We start from the raw sequence: 20,107 nt of genomic DNA, 5'->3' as shown, positions 1-20,107 counted from the left end.
TGTAACTGAGACGTAATCACCTCCCTACCACAAAGAGAAAAACATTAGTGATGAACTCTTGACTTCTGCACCACCTTTAGAAAACTCCAGTGCATGTAATAAATGCAGTCTTCCAATCCGAGCACCAACTTCCAACAAGAAGTCTCTCTGCCTTCTTCCTCAGCACCTCAGTAAATCATTCTCCCCACCCTGGCACAGTCCACCTGGCAGACAATCTGGTGAATATCCCACATCAAAACAAAACCATGCATCTAACAATTTAGAGCTTTTGCCCATTTAAAACTGGGAAAAGCAGGGAAGTCAAACATACAAGTAACATGTTAAGGTAAGAAATGCCATCCACGAGCTCCTGCTGGAAGCTGCTCCCAGTGCTTCACACCCAACCTCCTGGAGGCACTGGTGCAGTATTCAGGGACCATGCCCAGGAACAGTCACATGCAATGCTCAATGCGTACGGTCCTAACGGCAACACTGCCCGATCTTCTGTATTTTGAATGTTTGAAATAACCTTTTTGTGTCATTTCCCAATCAGAAACTGAAGTTTTATTGTCTTTTCTATTTTGTTTGTAAAATGAAGCTACTTAATCACAGCACCTAGTGAAAATGAATCAAATCCCTTTATGCCAAAGTTTAAGATATCCTGGCTACTAAGCAACTTATAAAATACTATTTTAAATTATTCCATATCATTTCCAACTACCAGTATCACGAGAAATAGTCCTTTAAAATACTAGGTCTCCTAGCTAACAAAAATCTCACGCCTATGAAAAAGCAGTTTGCATTTTCACGATGCTGCTGCTGATGATGACAAGTTCATTCATTTAATTTTACTTGGGTAACACTATTTATATTGCAAGTCATTCAAACTTACTTTTAATGATATAATATGCAGGTAAATATTATCTTTAAAATACTTTCAAAACTAGATATTTATGATGAAAAATACTGCCTTCTCATTGCAGCGTGATCTCTGCAGGCCAGAATTCAGAGAAAAATAGTCGTTTTACAAAAGACAACTATTTATATCACATATGTAATCGGTATTCCTTGATCTATTCACCAATACCACAATCATTACATAGTAAATGACCCTATCCCTTTAAAATAAATTTTCCTAAGTCAGAAATGGAATACTGAATTTCACAGCTCACGTACCTGAACCTCGCTTGTTCTCTGTTTAAGAATATCTTCTTTCTCCTTAAGGTCCTGCTCCACATTATTCTTTTCCCTAGAAGACCAGCAAACAAGGCAAGAATATTTGAGAACATCAGCTACAGCCGGTATGGTTATCCATCCTCCTAATCCTGAATCGCTTTTTAAATACATAGTGAAACATTCAATTTTTAAATGAAGGGCAGGTTTTTCTACCCTCTTTTGATTATTTATGCAACAGAAATCAATATAATGCTCTGATTGTAAAAAAAAATATCAAATCTCTTTCTCACTAAATGTGGTGAAAAGAGAATAGATTAAAAAAGGAAGAGGAGAAAAATAATCAATGAAACATTCAGGTTTCTCTGATATCACTGTTGCTATGGAAATGCAGTCCAATGAAAATCGCTGGTGAAAAAAAGGAGGGGTTGCATCAGCTCTGTAACCTTAACCCTTAAGTACCACTGTTAAATTGAATGAAAATGGCTAATAGAAACAGTCAAACATTAACATTTACTGAAGTGTTAATGTCCCCTTAAATCACTTGTGTGTACCAATTTGAGAATGAAATATAGAGAAAATGTAAAGGACTGCCAATACACAGGCCATTTGCTCGAGCAAGTATATCTGCTAAAAAAAGCTATTTTAGATCACTGATCAATCCCAACTGATCAAATATAAAAAACAACATAGCATTAGTATTTATCTTTCTATTCTTCAGATGAAACATGCTAGGATCCCTTTACTTTGAAGCATCATTATTTAAATTCATACATTATCCCTAAGAATGAGATTCCTAATACATGAATCCTCAGTAATCTCAGATTCAGAATTACAAAGAAATAGCTATTTCTTTTGATATAATAAATATAACCGCTATTTGCACTCAAATCACACACACACTGCTCCCTTCACTTTCTTTTCCACAAAACGAGAGAAAAAGCCACAGAATTCCGCAGTAATACATTTCTGGAGTGGGGGAAAGGTTAAAAAAGGCAACATGAAGGAGAGAGGAAGAGGCATTCGAGAAGTCCTCCAGACTAGTGCTGCAGAGCTGCCCACGGAGCTTCATGACCGTATTTCAGTTTCATCTCAGACACGAGCTCAGGGTCCATTAGACTGTAGCATACAGGAAAGTGAGAAAAGAAGACACCTAAGGGGAAACTACATTCTACATTTATATTTCTCACCTTTTTGAGGTGAGATTTTAAATGTAGTCAAAACTCGACTGTTTTGGATATGTGGGTACAATGTTTTTAGGATCTGCATGGGAGGAAAAAAGCACAAGAATAAAGCTCTATGTGTACTGTTACTTTTAAACACTGGAGATGGCCAAGGAGCTCACGAACTGTTTCTCAGATGGGTCGCAATGTGGGTCATGATACTGCTGAGATTTTCAACAGTTTCTTACCATATGAATCATTGTGGCAGTCTGTTCCTCCCATACCTCAATCTGCTTATTATTATGCAAAGGTCAACCTCATAACCAATCCTTATAAAATTATGTGAAGTTGAAAAATAGAAAAACACAGGAAGAAAAATCTAAATATGCCCTACAAATTCTGCCAGCTCAACCCTCGAAATTTTTCCTTTCCCCCATATACAAGCAGAAGAGTGTTCTCAGTATGGCTGCAAAATGTCAGAGATGAGTCACATGAGAGCCCCTTCCCCCACCCCAGATCCTCAGAGGGAATCCACACAAGGTCAATCAATATCAATTCAGCTCCTGGTTTCTGATAGTACATAACAACAACAGAAAAGATTACATGATATCATAGATCAGCATTACAAACACTAATGTGTGTTTGTACTCAAACCCTTCTACTCCGCTGTTAACTGTTTCACTGGCTGTGTCTGCTGAGAAGATCAAGTGTACGAGCATAACAACAGGGCTGCAGGAAGGCAGTAGGCTGACACACGAATGGGAGAGCAAAAGAAAGAAGCTCACTTGGTGAAAAAGGAAAACAATACAAAGGACTCTCAGCTCTAACAAGCAAACACAGTCTATGTTTGGGTAAAATGAAGGATGCTTAGGAAGTACAAATTGCTCTTTACAAATTTTGGATGTGGGAAGAGTGGGGAACAGTGGTAATGTCTACAAACATATCTTGAAATCAATTCCTAACTAAATAAAATATAGGAATCTTGAGACATTAATTTCTCTTAGTACTGAAATCAAATTGAACTTTTGATCTACTTTTATCTAGTAAAATTCTGGTTTCATAATTCCTTTTATTATTTAAACCAAGTAGTATAACATATATCCCTAAACAGAAAACTTAAAAAAAATTGCCAGCTATATTGCTTTCTATAAAAAATATAACTGAAATTCTGTCCTGAAAATCAGACTGACAATGAAATAACTTCCTCATTGACTTGTATTATAATTACAGGAATGCCAAAATGTTATTCTGTAGTATTCCAAAGACTTTTAACCTCTAGCAGGGGTGATTAACCTTTTGGTGTCTCTGCACCACACCAGAAGAAAAAAGAGTTGTCTTGGGCCACATATTAAATACATTGCCACACATACTCGCAAGACAATCTCATAACGTTTTAAGTACATTTACAAATTTGTGCTGGGATGCATCCATAGCCATCCTGTGCTGCGTGCAGTCCACGGGCCACAGGCTGCATACCCCTGCTAGCTATCCTTCTCATTCTGGGCAAGTCAAAATATCTAAACACATTTAGGTGCACTAAAAATGCTTGGTCATATTTCTGACATTTTACTCTTTTTCAAATTAACACATATTTTTCTTTCCTTTTAAAAGAGACTTTATTTATTTATTTTCAGAGAGAGAGGAAGGGAGGGAGAGAAACATTGATGTGTGAGAGATACATTGACTGGTTGCCTCTTGAATGCCCCCAACTGGGGACCTGGCCCACGACCCAGGCATGTGCTCTGACTGAAAATCAAATCAGTGACATTTCAGTTCACAGGCAGATGCTCAATCCAGTGAGCCACACCCACCAGGGCTCAAATTAGCACATATTTTTCTAAAAGTGATGGATGCATAACTAATGCAAAGCATTCTGTTCAATATTAGTGATTTAAAATTTTAATTATCTTCAAGATTCTGCACCACAATAATAGTTACATGTTATATTTACATGCAGTTTCCTAAGAAGTCTACCAATATATGTGGATAAGACAGACATACGATATATTTCAAATATAGGTAATATGAGCGTTTTCCCCAGAGTAGTATTCAACTTGGATGTCATGACAGGAAAAGCTACTGCCTTCACCTTAGTAAATCCCAGAAAAGGGAAATGAAATGATCCTACACACTATCTTAGACTGCACTTCAGGACGCTGGTACAACCTGAGAGATCCAAGAATACCAAAGCCACACTGAAAGGCCAGAGATAGAGCTCCATGGTGTTCCGAAGGCTGACTGTTCTGATTCTGTGGAAACTATTGTCTGAACCAGCATGGAAAGTAAAGCCCAAGCTAGGCTTTTGAAGTCTGAAGTTGATAACTATACAAACCTACTATCAAGCAGTTGAAAACTATCCACAAGGACAGTCAGCCTGAGGACCTCGAGTTCTTGCAATTCACTTCCATTTACCCAGGCTCTGTTTATAGGGAGGAGAGAATGAGCCATTGGCCTTAATTTTTACATAATACCAATCTTTTCAGAAAAATAGGATTAAATCACCTTTAAAGTCCTTTCAGATACAGTTTTATGTCTTTTTTCCTAAACAGAAGCATCTATTATTTTCCAACTGGAAAACAATAAAAACTGGAAACAAACTGATAACTAGAAAGTTGTGAAAATCATGAAGTTACGTTTTTCCATCCTAAGACTTAGTATATAACACTAAAGATGCTCTTATTATTAAGTAGGTTAAATGCCAATGAATCTAACAAGCAAACACACACAAGAGCACGCTATTGTCATTACGTTGTCTTCAGTGAGGCACATGGGTTTTATGGAAAGTAAGAAAAATGAGACTAAAACTGGAGAACTGGAAACTTAATCTGGCTCTCCCGTGAAATAGTTCTGTTGAGGCAAATCAGGTCACATAAGCTTTCATTTTCCTATTTTTCATTATACAGATGCTAATATCTCCACTATCTGAAGATATGCAAGGCAAAATGTACAAGATGGCATGTAATAAGGGAAAAAGGTAGTCTACCAGCCTGTGCTTTGGCTGCTTTCTACTTATACTAACATTACTTATCATTTTAAATAACACTGACGAAATAATTTCTAAACTTGTTAAAAGGAATTATGAGTTACAAAAAAAGTTTCAAAAGTGATCTAATATACAGGGGCTATGTAATCATTGAAATCTCTACCCCTCAAAATCTTGTCTACATATTAATAATCTAACTCTCTACTATTAGAAAATCATTATATGGTTTTTTCCTTTTCTTTTATAACTTTTTAATTATATGGTTTTCAAAGTGTTAAGACTTGGAGTGAAATAGTCCAGAATTCAAATGCTGGCTCCATCACAGGACGTTTAATATCTTGCTGTAAAAACCATCAGGGATTCTGTCCACCTGGGAGAGATTGGAGGCCACTAGACACTCAGGTGTCCTCTTAAACGGCCGGCGCACCCTGGACTCTGGTACAGGGAGGGCAGATCATAACCAACTGAAGTCCTGCAAGGACAGACTGGGTTGCACAGCTCCAGGGAGAACTGAAGGGACAGCCACCAGGGTCCCTCGGCTGAGTTCCTCTCCCACACCACCAACAGATGCCATCTTCCCTGGATCAAGCACTCCCCTCTACACTGCATCAGCTTGGAGAAATGCAACAGCCCTACCCTCCCAACTCCCTGTCACCAGCCCTGCCTAGCTCATGCCTTGGGACAAGTCACTGAAAAAAAAAAAAACAATCCAATTAAAAAGTGGGCAGAGGAACTAAATAGACAATTCTCCAAAGAGGACATACAGAAACCAATAGGCATATGAAATGCATCAGAGAAATGCAAATTAAAACCACAAGAAGATGATCACTTCCCACCTGTCAGAATGGCTATCATTAATAAATCCACAAACATGTGATGGTGAGGATATGAAGAAAGAGAATGCTCATGCAGAACTGGTGAGAATGCAGACTGGTGTAGCCACTATGAAAAACAGTGTGGGTGGTCCTCAAAAAATTTAAAATGGAACTGTCTTATGACCCAGCAATTCCACTTCTGGGTATGTGTCCAAATAAACCCAAAACAGTAATTTGAAAGAATATGTGGACCACTATGTTTACTGCAGCATTATTTACAATAGCCAAGATATGGAAGGAATCCAAGTACCCATCAGGTGGATAAAAGAACTGTAGTATATATATACACGCTCATATTACTCAGTCATAAAAAGAATGAAATCTTACCATTTGTGACAGCATGGACAGACCTAGAGGATATTATGCAGAGTGAGATAAGTCAGTCAAAGACAAATACCATATGATTTCACTTATACTAGGAATCTAAAGAACAGAATAAACAAACAAAATTGAAACAGACTCAGAGACAAAGAACAGACTGATGGTTCCTAGAGGAGAGTGAATGAAAAAGTTGAAGGTTAGATTAAAAAGTACAAATTGGTAGTTACAAAATAGCCATGGGGATATAAAGTACAGCATAGGGAATACAGTCAATAGTATTGTAATAACTGTGTATGGTGCCAGGTGAGTCCTAGAAATGTTGGGGGGAACACTTTGTAAAGCATAGGATTATCTAAACACTATGCTGTATACCTGAAACTAACACAAAATAATAGTGAACGTAAAATGTAATTGAAAAATAAAAAAAAGAATTTAAATTAAGAAATTAAGATATTCCCAGATAAAAGTGAGTGACTTCATTACCATCAAACCCATGCTACCACAAATGCTAAAGGAAGTCTTTCAGGCTGAAATAAAAGGATGCTACTAGACAGTAACTCAAAGCCACATGAAGATATAAAGATCTCAGAGGTTTTAAATGTTGCGCCACTTTGCATGAAACTGAATTAAATTGCTTCCTTATTACCAAATGCACACTATAACGTTATGCTTCAATAACTCAATCAGTAACACCATTCTTGCGGCAATCATGATCGAGACCTTCTGTATCAGCACCACAGATCTCTACATGGCCAGAAACAGATTAGGTGGGATTATATAAACAAAAGAGCTCCAGATTTAATAATATAAGCAATGCTTTTCCCAGAGCTAATACCTTCTAAAGTTATCTGAACTGAATTAAACCAAAAACATAAATTAAAACAAATTCAAACCATATGTTAACACTGCCTTAAATATATATGCATATGTGTATGCATGTGTGTGTATATAGATATATATTTACAATTTTAAGTCAGCTCTCAAATACAATTGAGGTAGAGATCTATAAATTTAGGAATATAGATCCTGGATACACAGTTCCTGTTTCTCTTCAACCAGGGAAAGTGTGCTCATTCAGCTATTCCAGCCAATGTTTGCTGAGCAACTACTCAGTCAGGGCTGTGCTCTAAGTGCTGAGCTGGTATTAGGGATGATGACAAAGGGGATGATGATTACTAACATGTATTGAGAATGTCCCATGTTCTAAGAACTGACCCTGTATTTTATATGGCATTATTCATATTTGCACTTTATGATGAAGAAACTCAAGTATAAATAATTAACTAAGTCACTTGTCTTAGTCATGTCAGGGGTCAAACTGGGCAATCTGGTTAGAAAGTCCAGACTCTGAAATATTACACTGTATTTGCTTTATTACAAATTAGAGACATTCTGTGTAATCACACAGAGCTCAGAGCCTATTGTGGAAAGAAATATAACCCAGTATTGTTAAGTGTTCTGACAGAAGGAAATTGAGTGCTCTGTGAGCTGAGATAGGTATCAGGGAAGGCTTCCTAGAAAAGAAGACTTGTCCATTCCTCATCTGAAAAACTGAGATAAAACTCCTTACGCTTTAGCAACACTGCAAGAACTGAGTAAGAGAATTTATATAAAGCAGGCACAGCACAATGCCTAACAACCATTATTGTAATTATCTATCCCATTTATTGGCCCCAGACCAGGATAACAACTGGCCTGACAGGATGTAGCTTTTACTTCCTGATATTCTTGCTAAAAGGACAGAGACAGGAAGGAAGAAGAAGCTGGTAGAAGACAAACAAATGTTAACTGCTGCTCAGCATAATTCACCACCACCACACTGAATGAAGCAATTTCTCAGTACATTTTGCTTTATCACTGCCAAGTGAGCCACGTAACTTTCAGAGGAAAGGTTCTTGAAACTGGTTTCATGGATAGTTTTTAAGGGCCTGAAAACTCCTGAAATAAATGCAAAATGATGTACACAGATACACATATTTTTTCCTGGGCTAAATATAACAGTCTTCATCAGATTTTCAAAGGAGCTCCTTGACACAAAAACAGTGAAAATATGAAAAATCAGACCACTAACCTCATTCTCTGTGAAGATTAAAAATCCTTTTGTCAACAAAATCCTCTACTATATCTTCAAAAATACACTACTATTGAGTTGTTTTGCTTTATTTCATCATTTAACATATGGCCTTTAGAGTGCCATAAACTGTACGAATTAAATATGGGAAATACTCTAATATTTATAACATACTCTGACTTCTTCATTCAACCAACTAACCAACCTAAGATTCTATGTTTTCAGGCAATGTGTGTGTCGATTTGTTAACCTATCTAAATGAATACAATACAGCTCTTAACCTGAAGGAGTTCAGATTTTTTTTAATGCATATTTTTAAAAAGACCACAATAAAATACGGTGAGTAGTATGAAACACTAAAATCTCTAGAAGCAGAAAGGAAAGATCAATGAGCAATCAACCTTTCAGAGGTCTGACTAAGGAGATGGTATTTAAGCTGAACCTTGAAGCATGAGTGAAAGTCTGGAAGACAAAAGGTGTCTCAGGCAAAGGAGAACAGTAGGATCAAAGGCAAAGAAGAATTAAAAAGCAGTGGCATATTGAGGTGAGAGGTAATAAGCCTATTCACCATGTGGCTGGAGAAAAGGCATAAAACTGAAATAGATTAGAGCACTATTGGAACCCTGAAAGTACAAGAGCAAACACACTGTGTCTACTTTCAAGAAAGTTTACAGTGCTACCAGGGGAGGATTCTACTCTTTTGTGGGAGGTGGCTAAGACAGAATAATGATCAGGATGCCACGGAAACACCACAAGGGAAGAGCCTTTATGCCGTACTCAGAAAAGTGACCTGGATCTAGTTGGGAATGGGGAATCACTAAGGGATCTGAGTTGTTCTTCATGCATCAAGTGGAGGTAGGATGGTCAAGAAGCTCAAGGCAGAGAGTTAATTAGGTTATAACAGTGATGCAGGTAAGAGATAAATGCTAAAAGGAAGACAGAAACAGAAGAAAAAAGGGACAGATTTCAACAGTGAGCCAATTATTGTCTCATCTATTATGTAAACTAAGCATTAGGGTTACAACAGTGAACAAGCAAATAGTTCTTATGCTTAAAGAAAGTCCATAGTCTAGTTTTATTTTGCCAAATAAAATACACAATTAGAAGAAAGCACAGTAAATGTTATGACAGGTGTAAATATAAAAACAATGTACAACAGGCTATTGCATAAGATTTGACAGGTACAGGGTTGGGACATAAAGTAGTCTGGAGGAAATAATACCTAAGGTGAAATTTGAAGGATGGGGAGTTAATCAGGCAAAGAAGATGAGAAGGTAGGAATGATTTCAATAAACATTTTAAAGATAGGAGAATAATGATGAAAAGAAGAAACAATCTCAGGTTTGTAGCCTGAATGATTAGATGAACAGTGATATCACTGAGAAAGGGAAATAAAAGAGACAAAGACAGTGAACAGGGAAAGATTAGAAAGCCATGTCCTGCTGGAGATTCAGATGAAAACACTGCTAGGCAATAAAAAACATAGGTCTTGAGCTCAGGTGAGAGATGTAGGTATTTGCTAAGATTATTATATTACAATCATTGCTTTTCCTTCTTTAAGTTAAAAATATCATACTGCCCTGGCTGGTGTAGCTCAGTGGACTGAATGCAGGCTGCGAACCAAGGGGTCACTGGTTCGATTCCTGGTCAGGGCACATGCCTGGGTTGCAGGCCAGGTCCCCAGTGGGGGCCAGGTGAGAGGCAACCACACACTGATGTTTCTCTCTCTCTTTCTCCCTCCCTTCCCCTCTCTATAAAACATACAACCCCCCCCCCAAATATATCATACTAATTTAGTCTGACTGATGTATTTAAATCCCTATGTAGCAAAAGTTAAAGGAATTAGTGACCTAATACAAACATTTATAAAACCAAATTTTAACAATCAATTTTAGCATGGGTACATCAGTTTCATTATGACGTCAATGGAGTTGACAAATGAGGGAAGTTTGCCCACATTGTAGATCTCACATTAATAAAAGCCTACGGGAAGTATTTCCACAAATGTCAAATCACATATACATGTACTGCACATTTATAAAACATGACTACAACTACGAACAAGGCTTTGGAGGCCTATCATTTTCTTAACTAAAACAGTCACAGAATGTTAGATATGTGTGTTTTATGTTAGCTGTGATTTGCTAAACAAGACAGCCTCCAGTACAATTTAACATTAGGATTTCTCGAAGTTAATGAAATCTCAATTGACCAAAATAACTAAGAATTGCAAATGTTTGCACTGGCAAGAACATTTTATGTACAATGCTCTACTTCCTATTAAAACTCACAACAGAACATTTTACATGTGAAATAACGACTGATGAACTCAAGCATGTCTTATGACATTGGGGTATGTGTCCATTTTCATAGGCCTGAGAGGCAAGAAGACAAGTATTTTCAAAGCTAATAACTATATAGTGTACAGTACATAAAAGGCAAGAAATGTTAACGGACTATGTGAAAATAAAAAATCTACACACCATCACAGACTCAGTAATCAAATGTGTACTTCTCCTATTCTGAACCAAAGTAAGTGTTTTTAAATCTTAATTACAGACACACTTATATAATATATAATAGAAAGAAAAGAGACATAGAACTTACACAACCTGGCTTGGGTGCCAGCCAACATAGTTGCTGACTTGATATGTGACTTAGGGTTTTTTTTCTCCCCACGATTAAGAAAGTGGGACTACATGATATTCAAGGGGTTTTTGTTTTTACTTTCTAGGATTCCAATATTAGAGGCTTTATATAATAGGCAAGGGCCAATTTTTTATCAGAAAATAAGAATTTGTAGGTATGCTTAAAACTAAGCAATGACATTTTAAGAAGTACCCAGAATAAGTTTATAGAATATCAAGTAATATTATTCAAAGTTGCTAACCACTGAAATTACTGGTGACTTAAAGCCATACTGTCTTCAGCAAACATTTACCTCTCCAGAATTCATTTCTCTCTCTTGCAGATTTTTCACATGGGAATTCCCTCTCCAACTCATGTGGTGTTGGTGGCAAACTACCACCCACCACTCTCTGGACAGTGTTTGTGAAAAATCAAACTATATACATCCCTGGCCACTGATTGTTTCAGGGAAAGCAGGACGCTAAGCCAGCCCAATCAGGGTGAATGTTATGACTTGTGCAGGAACTGCTAGAAGACAGGCAGGCACTCCACTAGATTAGAAACTGTAAGTACCTGAGGCTGGGAGGGCTATAGCCACCTTGACAACATAATCAGAAAATCCATCTGGGAATGGATCAAAGCAGTAGAAATGGAAACCAGAAATGGAGAGAGCAAAAGAATCACATAACTGATTATATGATTTGAGTCCCAGTATAAAGCTAAGTCTTAAGCCATCACTACCTCTAAGAGGTCTTAGTTTCACAAGTCAACAAATTCACTCCCACTGAAGTTTGCCTGGGTTGAGTTCCCTCTAGCAATGGAAAAAAAAAATCACAACCAAGTTTCTCTGCAGCAATCTCAATATAGTCTCATGGATGAGGAAAGATCATTACCAAGTTCTTGCCATATAGTCCAGGTAAATTACTTACTTCCCTTGTGTCTAAATGCCATCAATAAAATAAAGTATCAGTCATTTATCTGCATCAAAGTATTGTCAAGGTAAAGAAGAAGGGGGTTTACGTAAATGCAGTGATATTTAAATACAATATGCCTTATAGATGGAATAAGTCTCACTTTTAAAAAAGTAATTTTAGCCTTGGCTGGTGTGGATCCACTGGCTGGAGCAATGCCCTATAAATCAAAAGGTTGTACGTTTGATTCCCAGTCAGAGCACAGCGTAAGTTGCAGGTTTGTTCCTGGGCTGGGGTGTGTATGGGAAACAACCAATTGATGTTTCTCCCTCACATGGATGTTTCTCCTTTCTCTCTTCCTAATTCTCTTCCTCTCTAAAAAATTAATAAGCATGTCCTCAGGTAAGGATTTAAACAAAAATAATTTTAGGAGGTTAGAGAGGAATGGGATAGCAGTTACGACAGCTCTTGGCAGGGTCTCTGCATTTCATATTCCTTCCACAGAGTGGAACACAAGCCAGCTTATAGTTCACTTCCTTAATAGATTGTGCTCTTAAACAACATTTTTCTAGTATGTTATTCAAATATCTAAAGTATATTTCATTCATCCTAAGACACAAATTTTTCACTGTGTGAAATCAAATAGTATAGAGGAAAACAGTGCCTCCTACAATTAAAGGTTGCCTGAGAGTTGATGAAACAAGGTATACAATTCCCAACTGAAGAACCACAGTACTTAACCAAGTAAAGTAGTATTTACTAAGAAAGAGAAGAAAGAGAGACAGAAGTGTTTATACAGTCAGCTGTAATAATTTTACTTTACATACCTCTGCAGGTCAACTAGCTCATTGTTAAGGGTATCTAGCTCCTTAATAGCAGAGAAATCTGCAACAGGACTTGATCCTATGATGTTCTAAAAACAGAAAGTTCACAATTATACATTATTACTGTAAAATTATATACGACAAAGCACTTATAATGTTTAAAAGCACTACACAGATAGAAGGTATTACATTTTTTATGGTATTACCAACAATTTTAATTTATTTAAGAACAGCCTATCTAGTACAACTTTAAATGCACACAGTTATGTACTAAGACATTTTCCCTTAAGTTCTCTAAAAGCTTTTGTTCTAGATTATGTACCATCACTTCAGATCCCAATGTCTCTGTCACTTGATTCTAGCCTGTCCAGAACTTGTAGTACAGCCAGTATCAGATTTATAAAGTAATTCCTCCACTGAAGTGTGTATTTCTTGTGGAGATGAAAGGTGATTTATTTGTATTTGTTTCATGTGCCACAAAGTACACAAATATTTGTTGAGTCTTAGAATTATAATGGTGGTTGATTTTATTCAACAAATGTTTACTTTTGTTAAATATTTTTCATGTCTATTTAAAGTAAAATCAACTGCATCAACATGCTCAAGCATGTTCCATAGTAAATATTATTATCACCATATATGAAACTACCTTCATATATCACATCCTTTACATATGTTTCTCCTTCAATAATGAAGGTGTCAAAATTGGTCTCTGAATGTTACTTGCAGTTAGAAAATCTAGCTGAATTTATTTTGGGCTCTACTATTTCACTGGCTACATGATCTTCACTGTAAAACAGAAATAATTTCTGCCCTGATCACTTTAAAAATGAAATGAAATGAATAATACATGTGGAGTCACTCTACAAACTTCATATTTTATACATTTAAGTTATTCTTGTAATTAACTTCCTCAGCAGAAGATGCTGTTAAAAGATGGATGGCCCCAGCCCTGGCTGGTGTGGTTCAGTGGACTGAGTGCCAGCCTTCGAACCAATGGGTCACTGGTTTGATTCCTAGTCAGGGCACATGCCTGGGTTGTGGGCCAGGTCCTTGGTAGCAGCATGCAAGAGGCAACCACACATTCATGTTTCTCTCCTTCTCTTTCTCCTTCCTTTTCCCTTTGTCTAAAAATAAAAAATTTTTCAAAAAAGATGGATGGCCTCTCAATGAGCTTCTTCCACCTCGGTTCAATCTTGTTTGTGAAATGACTTCCACAGCTCTCTTATCACTCTGACTCAAAGAAGGTGACTCACATTTGACAGTCATTTACTATTAAAAAACATCATTTATAAGAAGAGTGAAACAAACAAATTTAACCTCAAACAAGTTATAAGGTGACACCACAGATGACTTCGAAGGAAGATTAGTGTACAGTAGTCGGGGCACAGCCTGTGTCACTCAACCCTGACACAAAAACAAACTCCCACACTGAAGCAATAAAACGACATGCAGCCAGAAAACACAGTACAGCTAGTATAAAAGGGCATATACAGAAAAATGTAGGGCATGTTCCCTTCTTTCAAAATATGTTCTCGCCTTCTTGCGTACATTACCCCGAAATCCCACTTTGGTGATTTTACGTGGATCAGAGAGCCTTGGGAAGGCAAGTGAGAACACACACAAGGAGCAAGTAACAGACATGCGACAGAAGCATGCTATTTAGATATTTTCTCTGCATCAGCTTTGCTGCATAAAAAACCTCTAACTTCAAAATACACCTTGTAAACCCAAAACTATAATGCTAAAAAGGCGTAAAGTAAAGCTCTAACCTTGAGAGAGTAAATAAACTGACAGTACAAGAAAGGCGAAAAGCAGAGAGTGCTGGAGTAGGGAAAAAATAGTCCAAACTAGAAAAAACACAGAAAAGAAAGCAACATTCAAAAAAGGATTAGTCAAAGCTACAAAAAAATGCAGTTCTAAAAAAAAATAATAAGCTTATAAAAAGAGATTATTGTACAGACAAAATAAATGCTACTTTTAATTTTTAAGTTTAGAAATTTTGGTTAGATAAGATACAGTGATAAAAATCCCATTTTAATGGATAGCACTGATATCTGACATAAATAGACAGGGATGTCTATGCTCTCTCTAGTGGATAAACTTTAAACAAATCTACAACATTAAAAACTCTGTAGAGCAGATACAACTTGAAGTGTCTACTAATGTCATAGAGACGTCAGTGAACAAACATAATTTGCTTCAGCAAGTTGTCGTTATCTGTAATTTGTTTTGGTGGGACACTAAGTGGGTTTAAAATGAAGGCAGCAAGGGGGGAAAAACAGTCACATAAGTAAAAGAAAGGAGGACACAACAGAGCACTCTGTAACTGCAAGACAGTCACAGCAGAGGACGTCAACGCAGATTTACAACCTTTACCTTTCTGGTGGCATCACTTTTATTTAGCCTTCTCCATAATTTAGGGAACCCACATCCCACATCACAAGAACTCTCAAAAAACTCATAAAATGTTCCCCCTCCAAAACTCACAAAGCCAATAATCAAATACTTATTTTATTTAAAAATAAGTAACTTCTGTACCTGGTGGCTGTAAATTTCCATTTAGACAACTTGGAAACAAATCAAATTTTGACTTTTACTAGGTTTGTTTAAGTGGGATTTTTTAAACCTCTGTGACAAAATGAATGCCAAACCAAAATATCCCATTGACATTTTAAAGAGTGCTTTTCTCGTATCACACATTTGACAATTCCTATAACGCTGAAGAGTCACCACAGCAATGATTGCTTTATAGGTCACAAGAAATTTAAAGATTCAGAGTATGCATTCTTAACAGCAAACAGCCACTAGAGTATGCAAATCCAATGCACTATATACTTGGAAGGGTTTCTAGAGGAGAAGAGAAGAATCCAGGCACAACCAACGGAGCTCTGAAAATTCATACTGATGGCCCCAAACCAAAAGCAGCAGACCTTCTTTCTAGCTGCACAGGTATGAAATTCAGCTGTGTGCTCAGGGACAGAGGGACATCAATATGGCAAAAACCACACAGTTTTAACATAAAGTTTTTCTTGTGTTTGTTTAAATTTAAAACTGATAAAAGCAATTATAATCTCTTTGATTTTGTTTTCAAATCTGTATTATTTTTTGTTAGAGTGAATCATCAAATGAAACATAATAATTCTTACAAATTTGGTTTAAATTTCATACCCTATTCATAAAAATTAATCCACAAATTCAGGAGGAAGGAAAAAGACCATATTTTCCCAATTTTGAGACTGGAAATGTGGCTGCCATGTGTAATGCATGACAGGGTAAACAAGGGACAGCTCAAACATGCCACACATGCATTCAGCATATTTACAGTCACAAACCAAACCACAAACAGTATACGGCTCTGCTCCTAGCCAGATACACTGCTCCACTATTCCGTCCAAATCGAGTCTGTCCTCTAACATAGCACTCGTTCCTTTCTGTTAATGCATTAAGGTTTTCTCTTAAGTTGTCTTACCTTTTGTAAACTGGCCCTGTCTGATGGTGGAATCATCTCAGGAGTAAGAATGTGAGGAGGATCAATACCCTTTAGTAACTTCTGATTGATTAGGTGAAAAGCTAAGGCAAATTGATCCTTTGAAAGCTTCCCACAGTCCTTTGTGTCACACAATGCCCTGCACAAATAAACAGAGTGTATAAATGCCATAACCACCACTCTAAAAATCCAATAGCTTTTTAAAAAAAACAATCACTTAAATTTAAAAAGTCGTACTAATTTGTGGCTTACCCAAAACTCAATCCAGTGTTAGAAGCAAGAGATAAAAAAAGATAAAGACTAACAGAATGTTCATCCTGGTGCTGAGCTGGGGCCTCTGATCTGGGTTTGTTTTGTACTTCTTCTTACCAATTTTCATAGCCACTACTGAGTAAGAGTTATAGTGGACCAAAGAATCCTAACAATGTCTACTCTCAAAATTTCAACATTAAAAGATGTAAATAAATGAAACCTAAGTTTCAACAAATTTGGTTCATTAGTGGCATTAGTAAAATTCTGAAACAAGCAAAAATTTCCATGTCAGCTTGCTTCTGCACCTCTTGGAGTGGGAGGATATGAGGATCAACGAGTCAAAGCAGAAACAACAGCTGCAAATGGAAATCACATGTGAAGAGCAACAATCTGGAAAGCTTTACAAGGTCATTTGAAGAAAAACAGCAAATGTTTTATTCTATTTTCTTCTTTTTCTTCTTCTTCTTCTTTTTTTTTAAGGTTAGCTTTCTGAAGTCCTGATCTGTTTGATTCAGTGAAAACCAATATGGCCCAACAGGGAGACTATAGGTTACAGTGTCAAAGAAACCCTGAATTCCAGCTTTTCTACTTATTCTTGTGATCTTAGCCAAATTGTCTAGCCTCACCAAGCCTTAGTTTCTCCATTTATAAAGTGGAGAAAACATCCACCTTGCAAGATTACTGTGAGAATTAGAGACAAAGCATGCAAAAAGTTAGGGCATGATGCCACGCCCCTAACAGCTGCCATCTTACTGAGCATAGTGCCGACCCCAGACACTCAAAAGTGGCAGCTGTGATTAGTTATGCACATAAACTTCCCGGTCTTGGGTTCTTGTCCCTTTGTTCTTTTCTAAGTTTCTCTGTTTCTCTTTGCAACTGTGGTTCCACTTCTAATGGTTGCTTCCCCTTGAAAACCTCCAGTTAACCTCTGCCAAAGTCACATGGGTTGGCAGCTGGCACGCTCTAAAGCACGTTCCTGTACATTATCTCACTGAATGTGAAATTCATGAGAGACATTAAGGCTTGTCTTTTGTAAGGACCAAGAATGTAATTCATATGTGAAGGTATAAAAGTATATATATACACACACACACATATATATACCCTACAGAATTATACAAATTTCAGATTTTGGATTCTCCCTTAAAATTTTAAGTTTGATGAACTCAAACTGTGTGGTCTGATATAACAGATGCCGCATTTTAACATTCCAGTAACAATAACTGACACTGTCAATCTTATGAAACTTTAGGTAACCCATTCCTAGGCTTCTGCCCATTATCCAGAAGAAATCTTCAGTTTTAAATTTTTCGATAAAGAACGCTGAAACAAAAAGTTTCATATTTACAAATGCCTAAAAGTAAGAATGCACAAAACCAGATTCTGGTTCAAAACCGTATTTGATTTTTAAATCAATGTAAATGAAGTCTTACCAAATATGGGCTAGTAAAGCAGAAGGTAAACCTGTCTTCAGAAAGATTTCACGGACTTCCAATCCAGACACAAATCCATCATTATCTTTATCAGTTTTCAGGAAGATGTCATCATATTTAGCTTTTTCTGCAGGTGACACAACCCACTGCAGGGGAAAATGTGTGTATATACATACATATAAATTCTGCCAAAGTTAAACAAACTGAAGTGATTTCTCTCAACCCATGACAGCATCTGTCACAAATTCTGAGCAATTCTACCCCCCTCTGACTACTATCACAGCACCAGTGCATCATTTTCATCACACCCCCAACCAAAACGCTGTGGTAAAGAGAAAATTACAGAAGAAAGACATAGGTCAGTGGGACTATAAAGATGCCCATTTTACTTTTTTCCTTTTTAAGTAATGAGTAAATCTGAACACAGTTAACTCTTGACTTATGAATGACCACATGAATGTGGGTTGGGAGAGTCTGTTTAAACAAAATATTCAGATAATTCTCAATCTCCAGTTTTTAGTTTCATTCAGCATTGTTAACTATGGCCAAACTGGCTGGTTTACATAGCCTGTCATTATTTTCCTTTTTTCAACCTAACGAAAAGCAAGCTGGAAGGGAAAAAAGGTCTTAGATAGCCCAAAATTGGATAATCTGTACCCTAAGAATCAAGAGTTAACTGAAAATTCAACAAACAAAACATCTGTTAACTAGTTAGGGCAAGCATGCCAGATTAGCATGGAGCATCTGCTACCTCCAACTTTATTTCTAGGTAGATCAAGGCAAAGCCAATGAACCATCCATATGACCTAAGTAAAGCCAAATGCAGGAGAAGGATTATCTATTTTCTCCAGGACATCATGTTATGCAGATTCAACCAGAGGGCGCTCTGAATCTTGATCCCTTTGATTGCTCCTTCTATTTTCATCAAGCAATCAACTGTTAAATGCCATGCATTTTGTTTTTGTTTTTTAAAGTCAACACTGATAAATCTATACCTGTCTTAATGGTGCTTTGGTAGGTAAAATGCCTACACGCGGTAAGGAGTGGTAAGATTCCTTGGCTGATGCTGAAGTGGGGATCAACGGCATAGGGCCTGATATACTGACCGTTTTCCTCTTAGAAGGTGGCACCAGGGCTGGAGGCAAGGACATTGGCACAGGCTCTTTCTCCAGTGCGCAGTACACCAAAAACATGGCCTTCAAAAGAGATGAACCAGGGTCATATACGTTAAAATCATTTATAACATCCACCCGTTGAATTAAATATTGTTCAATAACAAAGTATTTTCAATGTCTCAAATCCTGTTTTTAAGAAGTTGAGCTGGGAAGGAAAGAAAGTGGAAAAGAGGGAGATATGAAAGAAAGGAGGAAGAAAGAAAAATAAATTAAAATAAAATAAGTTCCTAAGGAACTTTTAGGAAGATATCCTGTGTAGCAAAATCTTAGACAAACACCCTTCAACAAAAGTTCTTGCAATGCCAAAGGCAAATGACCTTGGGAAAAATATTTGCAAAGAAAAAGCTAATCTCCCTAAATTAAAGTATAAAGAATTCCTAGGAATTAACAGAAAAAAATACAATAGGAAAATAAGCAGAGTATGAACAGATATTTTGCAGGAAATACTACAAATGGCCTTATTCTTTAATACACAAAAACATGCTCACTTTCACTCATATAAAAAATACAGTTAAAATTATATTAAAATACAACTTTCCACTTAACTGGCAAAAATCCAGAGTTTCATTACACTTCATCAGCTTGATGAGACAGATACACTGCTAGTGGGAGCTCAAACTGGTACAAAGTCTTCAAAGGGCAAATTGGCAACACTTTCCAAACTTGTTTTCCCTTTGGCTGAGCAATCACATTTGGAAATCTATCCTGACTTACCTGCTTCCATAGGAAATGCTGTATGAAAAAGATTAATTACAGAATTTCCTATAATTAATAGAAGTGCTCATCGATAGAAAACTGGCTAAAAATTATGGTATATCCATACAATGAA

The 20,107-nt window shown here is 36.9% G+C and overlaps 1 protein-coding gene across 2 annotated transcripts in view; it reads right to left on the bottom strand.

Moving 5' to 3' along the window:
- EPS15 (epidermal growth factor receptor pathway substrate 15) overlaps positions 1–20,107 on the bottom strand; it is a 131,425-nt gene that overhangs the window by 52,119 nt on the left and 59,199 nt on the right. For both annotated transcript variants that reach the window (XM_037043305.1, XM_037043304.1), the window contains exons 9-13: positions 19,210–19,299; positions 18,104–18,249; positions 16,401–16,557; positions 12,932–13,017; positions 1,156–1,228 (exon numbers count right to left, since the gene is read on the bottom strand). In XM_037043305.1, coding sequence (XP_036899200.1) covers positions 1,156–1,228; positions 12,932–13,017; positions 16,401–16,557; positions 18,104–18,249; positions 19,210–19,299 — 552 coding nt within the window. The remainder of the gene's footprint in view (positions 1–1,155; positions 1,229–12,931; positions 13,018–16,400; positions 16,558–18,103; positions 18,250–19,209; positions 19,300–20,107) is intronic.

Source organism: Sturnira hondurensis, unplaced genomic scaffold (genome assembly GCF_014824575.4).
Source record: "Sturnira hondurensis isolate 20B ecotype Veracruz unplaced genomic scaffold, ASM1482457v3 Scaffold0004068, whole genome shotgun sequence".
Lineage (NCBI taxonomy): Eukaryota > Metazoa > Chordata > Mammalia > Chiroptera > Phyllostomidae > Sturnira > Sturnira hondurensis.
The sequence above is the reverse complement of the archived record's forward strand: the minus strand, read 5'-3'. Positions and strand labels throughout refer to the sequence as shown.